General features: G+C 30.4%; 1 protein-coding gene across 1 annotated transcript in view; it reads right to left on the bottom strand.

Moving 5' to 3' along the window:
- Positions 1-885: 885 nt before the first annotated feature.
- The window catches only part of LOC108747542 (aristaless-related homeobox protein-like), a 22,789-nt gene continuing 13,056 nt past the window's right edge, over positions 886-10,618 (bottom strand). Inside the window, exons 3-4 of the mRNA XM_018485106.1 lie at positions 3,874-3,961; positions 886-1,435 (exon numbers count right to left, since the gene is read on the bottom strand). Coding sequence (XP_018340608.1) covers positions 972-1,435; positions 3,874-3,961 — 552 coding nt within the window. The 3' untranslated portion in view covers positions 886-971. The remainder of the gene's footprint in view (positions 1,436-3,873; positions 3,962-10,618) is intronic.

Genomic DNA, 10,618 nt, shown 5'->3' with positions numbered 1-10,618 from the left:
ATATATATATGTACATATACATATATATATGTATATTTTGTTTAATAACAAAATAATATTACTTATATATGTAATATTAATTATATAAAATTAGGTAACACACAAAAATATTATACATATTTGTATATTAACATATTTAAAAAAAATTCAATGAATGGAACATTTAATTTCTGTTTATATAAAAAAAAAATAACAAATTATTCTTGTTGAATAATTCTGGAGAAATTCAGTTATTCACTAAAAGTCTCTATTAATTCAGAATCAAGTATTTGTATAGTTTTGCCTTAAGTTTTTTTTAATTAAGAACGTATTTGAATAAATTAATTCTCACGATTTTAAAGTCCCTATGATTAAATCAAAAAGGTTGCGTATATTCAATCAGCAACTAATTATTATTGATTTATAACTGGTAAACTTATTATTGCGTCTCATGTGAATGTCTAATTAGCGCTGAAGTTATGTAAGTCATTGAACAATCTATCGATTGGACTAAGCTGCTGATCGAATATGTTCAAAATTGTTAACATTAACCGATATATCATAACAAATATCCAAATGTATCAAATGTAGTCGGTTTTCTATTCGAATACAGTGAATACACGTTACTCGAATCTTAAGTCCAGATTCTACAGAGTGTCCCGGAAGAAAACGCAAAAATAAAAGGATTCTTTTTTTGTAATGGAAAGACTTTTTCTAATTTTTCTTTTTTTTTTTTAAACTTTAGAATACATTGGCAAAAGCGTTTTCTCCCGGGATACGTCGCATATTAAAATGCCTGTATCGAACTGTATGATCGACACGACTCCATGCTCTTACAGCCCTGACAAACGAAATAATTTTCTGACTCATACAGGATACTATAGGTTCGTGAATGTTTACGCCCGAAATGTTTACGTTAGTATCAAACGGTTTTTGGATGACCCGAAGAGGTCTTTACAAAGGTATTTACAAAAATTCGTAAGCTCTCACAGTTAATTGTCCGCCTTGCGTAACGCTTCTTCCGCCTTTACTCTCAGCACTTCCGCGCTTTGCTTCCTGATCTCGTCGTCGGACGACGCCGAGTCCTCCTCCCTGTCATTCTTCGAGCTTAGGTTTTGTGGTATGCTCTGCACTCCGAGATTCAAGGGATGACCGTGTAAATGGCCGCCCAAGGAGTGTCCGTTCACGCTGCTGTGATTTAGCGACGAGCTCGGATTCAGGCCGACCGGAAGCATCGTGCCGAGTGACGCCAGGTTCTGCGGCAAAGGCAGGCCGATGTATTGCGACAGGAGGGCGTGCAATGGCGGTAACTTGGGTGCGCTCGGTGGCCAGGGCGACGGGAAAACCGGAGGTATGAACCAGGGAAACGCGCCTGTCGGCGGACCCGAGGAGTCCGTGCCGGGAACGCCGCTCGCCGTTTGCAACAGCCGCGCGTGAAGGGACAACTCGTTAACACCTGTAAACAGAATTCTGGATGGGTTTGCTTACTCCTTTCATGTTACTCCAAATTCTTTCTCGGACAAAACTAGATCGACTTTTCAGTTTTGAACTTTCGTTTCTGAACAATTTATACTATTTTAACCGAGGAATAGTCACCCGAGATGTGTTTTTTACATCCGAGCAGCGAGAAAATATAAATTGTTGTAAAATATTATTTTATATTAATATTGTTCAATATATCATTCTCTTATTTAAAAGAAAGTAACACAACTCAAGGACATGAATAAATTAAGTAAACCTTATTAATAGTCAAAAGTGAACTAATTTAATTTCATTATCACAATTCTGAAAAAGATGTTTCTTAAGAAAAAATCGTCAAAATTATTGTAATTCAAAAAGAGTGATTTTTTAAGAATTGTGAAACGAAAGTGACATTTAATCAGAATATAATCGTTTTGCCAATATTATTATTTCATTAATCAACTTTCTGTCAATTCAAAAAATAGTTTTCTTCTTCCTCTAATAATTTTTAAATTTTTTAATTGTATCAATTTTGAAGAAAACGATATTTTCATTTTTTTAAATAATTATTCTTCACAAACCTTTAAATATGCATTTGAAGATTTAATTACTGTTTTAAACTCTTTAATTATACTGTTTTAACTCTTAACCGACACTGCTGACAAAAACTGGCGTTTATACATTGGTTTACTTTTTATGTCATTTGATACACTGATAAACTGCAACACCTTGCTTTTGGAATATTTCTAGAAACTTGCACTATTGCGATAACAAGACGACCATTCTACAAGTTTTTGTGCGCGTTTAAGGCGTGATTATGACTCAACAATATTTATACATATTCTAGTAATACGTTTAAATTGTCTTATAAGTAAGCAAAATTATTTTTATATTTATTTTTACATTAGAAGGGAAAATGGTCAAAATGTCTGTACAGTAAAAATTTTTTAATATATTTAATAAATATGATTTACGCACTGACAACCACGCGGTGGACTTTTAATTGGCTTTTTATTATTACTTACTTCTTTATTGGATGTATTCTTAAAAACTATATATGTATATATTTTCGTTTATATTATTTAAATAAGCAATTTCTGTCAAAAATTCGCAATAAAAAACATTAAAATTATTATATAATATATATTAGTTAAAATTATATTAATTGAAATCATTATTTTTTTAATGCTGTTATAATAAGTTATTTAATTACTTATTCCGTTTGATATTTACTTGCTTTCTATTAATTTTTTTCAGAAAATTTTAATTAAATACATATTCATAATGTTCTCGAATATTAATATAAATTGGAAAATATTTAATTGATTTAATTATATATATATAACACACATGATGTCAATAATAGTGGCTTTAATTGTGATATAAAACATCCTAAATGAGTTAAAAATTAGGTGATTATTGAATAGGGATAGGAGAGCTTCGTTTTCCTTCTCTTTAATATTATTTTTGTATTAGAAAATATGAAAGGAATTTGTTATAGAGTTATTTTTCAGAAAGCAAAACATAATTAACAAAACATAATTAAAATGTGCATTTTATATATTTATATGTATTAATATATTGAAAAATAATTCATAAATAAAATATTTATTTATTTTTTGCTTATTAGAAAATAATATAAATTTTTCTGTTACTTTTGTTGAATATTTCTGAGAAAAACTTATATTCATTATTCTGAATTCGAAATACGAAAAGAAATTGAGAAGACCTCTCGTTATGCCGTTAAATATAGTTAATAAACCTGATCATCATTACATGATATAGGAATACTACAGAGTTAAAAAGTCATTAGACTATTTTTACTGCTAACATTACCCATTCGATGTACAAGCTTTATTCAGAATGCTTCATGAAAAAATAATCGCGACTAGGTTTCTATTCTATATTATTTGCACGTGATAGCTGCGACAGCCAACACTAAAATTAGACGTAATTGTCGCCGATTACATCTACCCTTCGTAACTTGCGCCCTATCGTCTCTCATGCACATATTAGCAATCGTAACGCACACGTTACTATGTTACTAAAGCGAGAGAGCAACGATGGATGAAAATGAGCTTTTACGATTATTTAATTTTTAAAAAAAAGAAAAGCGAAGAAAAAAGGAAAAGGCAGCGAAAAAAATTACTATTGTGAAAAAGAACGGAAAAATGTGACCTCATTTTTTATTTAAAAAACATTATTTATCTAAAGAAACTTGAGAACACAAATTATGCGAAAAAACATAATACAGAAAAACATTTAAATCATATTATGTTTCAAATAATTTTGCAAAATTAAATGTCTAATGATTAACAATCACACACAAGAGTACTTTTAAAAAATTTTTAAATTAAAAGTTTCTCTTTTTATTTCCGTTAGATATCGTATATTGTTTCAGAGATCAATTTAAATTATTATTTTTCAACTCACCACCTTGTTCAACATGCATAAAACTCGTATCTCTGCCTAAAGCTTTTTCCTTCTTGCGCCACTTTGCACGTCGATTTTGAAACCACACCTGAAGCAAAAGAAGAATACTTTGTAAGATAAACATCCAACGTAATCTCAAATAATTAGCAATAAAAATATTGTGCCATCATTGCGATAATTTATTACGGCCTTTAAAAATTTAAATATTATTATAGTCTCAATTTGTTCAATTAAACTGTTAAAAAGTAATTCGTGATCTCTATTGATTACGAATTATCAGAACATTAAGATAGTCGTCATGAAGATCCAAAATTGGCAGAAAAGGAAACCCATGAGAACCTCAAACGCGCGTATCAGAGCAGCCAACAACAAAAGCTTGCTCTCGAGGTTGATTAAGCTAATTGTTAACAATTATCCTGATTTCCTTCGTACCCCTAAGTGCTAGCAACCCCTGTCTCCGGCTCTATTCTCATCTACCTTTGACAATCCTATCGTTGATCCGGTTGCCGTATAAATACTTTCGCTTTCTACCCGAGCTGTTACGAATTTTCATGGGTACCAGAAGAGGCAGCGGAAAAGGAAAGAGAAAAAAAAAGAAGAAAGATTTTATTAGACTTTTATATAGTCTGAGAAAAAGCCTGCGTAATATATATAATAAAATATATAAAAATGAAATGTGAATATATATTTAAACATCTAAAAAAAGCCTAAATAAATAAAAATAAATTGACGATAAATACTTAAGCATATAATAATATCAATATTTATAATATTATCATTATTTAACAGTTTTATATAATTAGTATTATAATTATTATATATAAATAATACCTATATAAGATTAAATTTCTTAAGGAGATTTCTCTCTCTCTCTCTCTCTCTTCTTAAACCAACAGGAATTATCGACAATTGCAGATTGCCAATTTCTACGAATTGACTTTATAGATCACTAAATCCTTTTACACAATAAAGGTACGCACAAAAAAATACCGGCCACATTAGATTTGATGAGAAAATCGGGGAAAAAATTAAAAATTCATTTTATTTTAGCTCTTACAGCTGTCACCTCAGGTTCTAATTCCCTTAGTGCAGAAATTTTATAGATCGTACGTAAATGATACCTTTCTCGGAAGCATATGACATGCACAATCCTGAGCTTGCGAAATTATAATCAAAGGCCCAACAAAAAAAGTTTTCCAAAATTAAAGTCGTCTTTTTTGTATAACAATTATCTTTTTCCTCTTTTACAGATTCGAAAATTCTTTTTTCAGGATTAAAGTACACATTAATACGTGTATGTGAGGTGGAATTTATTCTAAGAACGATAAAAAATTTCGAAATTGAAATCTTAAGAAAATTTGTTTGTTGTTCTCGGTATAAATTCCACCTCACATACACGTATTAATGCGTATACTTTAATCTTGAAAAAGGATTTTTAAATCTGTAAAAGAAGAAAAAAAATTGTTATATAAAAATTACGATTTAGTCGGTAACAGACAGCTTTACGATCCCTTTAATAATAAAATTAAGGTCGGACACTCTTTTGCATCTGAATAATTCTTTTCTTTATAAATGAATTTATTAGATCGGTAAAAAATTAAATTCATAAGAATAAATCAAATAAGACAAAGAATTCTATTTTCGATCGAAACAGATCTTGATATTTAATAATATTCACAAATATATTTTCTCAATTCTATAAAATACGCACTGATTTGATTGATTGAATTTAAAGTGTAATAATAAACTAAAACCAAAAATAATAATCACATTGATTGTTAATTTATTATCAATTTATCACAAATTAATATATTGATCGTCTTTTCTTTGAAAAAGGCACGTATCTAGAACTACAAAGGTTATAATTTATCAGAAGTGTGATTTAGTTTTAAGGGTTTTGCAAGAGATGGCATTAATGTCAGTATTGTCGAAGACATTTCAATCAGCTATTATTTCTTAATGTTTTAATATTACTCCATAATATTTAGTCGTTTGCTAATAACAGTCGCAGTAAACATCGTGTTTATATTATTTAAAAAATGGAGTTTCCTAAAAAGCATTTCCGATATGCGTTGCTTTTGTTTTTTAATCAGAAGAAAACGCTGGCTGAAGATCATAGAATTCTAATAGGAACTTATGGTGATGTTGCTCCATCAATTAATGTGAACATTGGTTCTGTTGATTCAAATGTGATAATTTCATGTTAACAACAAAAGCTGAAAAATGCAGATTTGCAAGCATTATTGGACGAAAATCCAGCACAATTCACTTCAGAACTTGCCAGAGAATTAAATGTTGATCGTACAATAGTTACTAAACGTTTACGTGATATATTGTTTAAAATAAATCAGTTTTTGAGAAAACAAACCCTTAAAACTAAATCACACTCCTAATGTCATGTACAGTAGTGGACAAAGCGATTGCAACACTTTTTTTCAATGAGTTTCGGAACTCAGCCTTGCTCCTACAGAGAAGTTAAATGTAAATAGTTAGATCTTTAAGATGGTTCTTTAGTAAAGTGTCGAAAATTTGGGATGCCACCAGGGCCCACCCAAAATTACAAATATCTACATAATTTAGATAAAATATTAAAACTACGTGTATATCTAATGAAATAGTATGGAATATAGTAAATTAAGAGCTGCATTATCATCGGACGAAAACAAGATGAGATTATGTTTACTTTTCAAAGTTAAATTTATACGCAAGTTTATATGTTTTCAGAATGGCCGTTGACTTTTTTGTGATTATTAAAATCATAATTTTTTAAACTATTATAATCTCGTTTTTGAGAAAAGTCTATGGTAAGATTTGTGTGCAGTTAATCAAAGAAGCGTTTGCGAGCATTATCTGTCACTAATTGTAAATTATACGTGAAAGGTTACATTTTTAATATTTTTTTCTCTCTTATTTCATCGTTAACCTACTGAAAAATTTTGCACATGTCAATTTCGGTACTTCAACTTCATTATATAAAAAATTTATGTATTTCTATAGTAACTTCATTTATTAAAGAATCACCTTAAATAAGAAATAATCGTTCAGTGAGTAAGCTACGTTCCAAAATTCATATAAAAAAAAGTGTTACAATCGTTCTGCCCACGACTGTATAACATTGATTTGAAATTCGAATGAAATGACGACTTACAGTAACTCCTTGGATCGAGACAAATTAGCAAGTTTGTTCGACAGATTGCAGAATAAAATTAAGGCAACGTGATAAAATCAAGGGTGCACCGAGAGAAGGAAGTGGCATCAAGAAAGAGAAAAGAGGAATAATGTTGAAGTTCGGGAAAGAGGTCAACGTTGCGTGACGCCAGGGGGAGGGGCAGGAAATTCAATTGCCTAATTGCTGTTAATTATTTAATCGCTCCTGAATAGCCTCTAACGCTTAAGTGCTCGCAAACCTTGCGTCATTTAAGCAACCCACCACGAATTCGAAAGTTTGCAACATCAACGCCGTTTCCATAACTCTACCCTATTAAACTCTCGAACAATTTACCATAGAAATCGGCAATATTTCTGCAGACTGTACATCGATTTACGTTACATTTATAATAAAACTCTTAAATAACGTTTTGTCAGTTTAATCTCTAAATATGTTCCTTCTATTAAACTTTTAAGTTTATTTTTAAAAATTAGCATAATGACTATCCTTTTAAAAAAGACCTCTATAAACTCTTTCACTATAAATAATATTGTTTATTGAAAGAAATGTTTATTGGTTTAATCCGTTAAAAACTATTAATTAACAAATATTAAGAAGAATATATTTCTCGAAATTTAAGTTGTGATAATTCAATATATTTATAATATATAACTCATCAAATTAAATCTTCGATATATTCTTTCTATCAAATTATTAAGTTTTTTTTAAATTAATTTAATGCTGTCCTTTTAAAAAAAAATTTTATGAACACTTTCACTACAAATAATATTGTTTATTAAAAGAAATTTTTATTCTATTAAAAACCAATTAAAAATATTTAAAATAATATATTTTTCAAGGCTTTCTCGTGAAAGCCGTTTCTTTGTCGCATACGTTAAAGTAAAACAATCGGGTGATTCTAAAAACGCAATGACTTGAGAATATTCCTAAGAAAATCGATAAAAGATTTCTTTTTTTATTTGATATTTGTTAAAAATAGTTCAATAAGATTGAATACACTTATACAATTCGGAAATTATTATTACCATGATATTTGTTTTAGATAAAACGTAACTGTAGAAAGATAATGAAAATAAAAAAAAAAGGATATTAAAAGAAGACCCAATCTTTTTAACGCAGATTTAACATAAATGAATTCAATGAATTTATAAGAAGCCGCGTGGCAATATCCATTGTAATCCATAAAAATTCCATCAGAATGTCCGGTGATGACAAATCATCTGTCGAAGCGTAGGAAACGTCAGAAATGACTCGCGATTGCATTACCATACGTACCCGATCGTCGATACATCGGCCAGCCGTTAATACTGAAAAATGGGGTAATTTCGCATCTGGAATCGACGCGTGAGTGGAGGGACTGGAAGGGGTATACGGAGGATTTCCTAGATTGAAATAAAGTGGCCGTAGCACCACTGTACGCCGCGGCGGATCATTTAGCGGTTTTGTCGAGCGACGGCCAATTGCCGGCATTGTCGCTTCGCTGTACCACAATGGGCCAATCGGAATGCTCTCTGTCTCTTTTCAACATCATCGTCACCCTTCCGCCAGTGGCCCCATGCAACCCCTTGTATCCATCTATGGTTACGTACGTATAGAAAATGCATGCGTAAGTGTGCGTTCCTTCTCTAAATATACAGTTTCTTTGTCGCATACGTTAAAGTAAAACAATCGGGTGATTCTAAAAACGCAATGACTTGAGAATATTCCTAAGAAAATCGATAAAAGATTTCTTTTTTTATTTCATATTTGTTAAAAATAGTTGCTATGGTATTCTTTCTGTACACATTTACATGTAATATACACATATGTAGATGCCACTTATGCCCATTAATTTCATCAACATTCAAACGAATTATCGTTATCAGTTTACGAATAATTGAGGGGGTTATAATCTAATATATATAATCTAATTATATATTTACTCTGTACGCAGCGACATTTAATTGCAAACTGGAATATTTCTTGCATTCTACGAAAATTAATTTGTGTTTCATATAATACGTATTAAAAGGAGATAAAGGGGAAGGTACACATACAAATGATCGCGTACGAAACGATCCGTTCCGTTCTGTGAATTGAATTACACCCCAATGCTGCAACGTACTTGAATTTTCAAGGACGCCGGTTTAAAATCTAAAGCAGATTATTATTTTACACGAGGTATAGCTTCTTCTTCTGTGAAATTAACTATTGACGAATTCGAAGCGTAGCGTGTGTTTCGCAAAATTACAAATGGAAAACGGCGGCACGATATTTCACGAAACAATAGTCTCTAATTAGTTAAGTGACTTGCGCCTTAAGACTAAGTCGCCAAAGTGTAATCCTGCAAGCGCTCAAGGATGCTTGTGATATTCCTCAACCTTCGCACAATCTACGATATAAATCGATTCTCATGAAAATGATTGTTGCATGTAAAAATTAGTCGACACTATTGTACATTAATCACTATAATTCCATTTTATCAAAACAAAAAAATGTAAAAAATAAATTTTTTGTAAGTAACAAAATAAATTTGTAAACTAAGTTCTTCCCGCGGTTTTTAAGTGCTAGTAGGATTATTATCAAATGACGATCAATTTAATTGTGATATTATTTTAGCTTTAATTTATATATGATTGCGTTTCAAGTTCAACAATAAACGGCGCACAGTTTATATAATTGAAAGGTGTAGAATTTACATATATAAAAATACTATTTATTTATTAGACATTAAGATCTATCGACCGTATATTGGCCCTTTCCTTATTCATTTCAAGGACATTAACATAAATTTTGATTCATAATTATAAACAAAAAAGTATTATAATAATTATTCAAACACGTTTTGTTACAAACGTTATTTATACAACATTTTTTTGTTTACATGGCTTATCGCCATGTAAGCAAAAAATTATTGTGCCATGAATTTTTTTAAATAATCCTCATATTTAACATCAAATTACGCGCGAGCTCCGAGTTAGCCTTTTAAATTTTTATCCTGCTTACCGAATCTAAAACTCGTCATTAAAACTACTTACGAAACTTGCCACTATCAAATGCGCGAAACTCGCGTGCCTCACGGGCTTTGTGAATTCGTCCAGTCAAAGCGACGAAAGGTTAATTATACTTCTGCAACTGTCTGGCAAAATCTGGCCTGACTTCTTTTCCTCATTCTCTTCAAGCCGCATTTGTGGAATATTTGAATCAGTCATTGCGAAAAGGGCATGAACTAATATCACTTGAAAGTATATGATAGTCGAAATGTCGCGACTGTACTTTATTCTTCTGAAACACGATATTTAATAACGGTAAGAACATGAGATAATCATCGTCTTTTGATCGATGTTAGACATTTGCTATATATACATTCGTCCTATTTATATACCTCTTATATTTTTATATCTACAATATAGACAAGAATTGTACGGATTTCAAAGTTATATAAATTTCCAATTAGATAGATTACAAATCTTCCATCTAACAAATCTTCTATCTAACACTTTCATATCTTTCTTTTTTAAATTAAGAGCCGTTGTGCCTAAAATTTCCAGGTTACTTTGTATTTTTACTTTATATATATATATATATATATATATA

The sequence above is a fragment of the Trachymyrmex septentrionalis genome, unplaced genomic scaffold, assembly GCF_001594115.1.
Source record: "Trachymyrmex septentrionalis isolate Tsep2-gDNA-1 unplaced genomic scaffold, Tsep1.0 scaffold108, whole genome shotgun sequence".
NCBI classification, from domain to species: domain Eukaryota; kingdom Metazoa; phylum Arthropoda; class Insecta; order Hymenoptera; family Formicidae; genus Trachymyrmex; species Trachymyrmex septentrionalis.
This window is presented reverse-complemented; position numbering and strand designations above follow the sequence as displayed.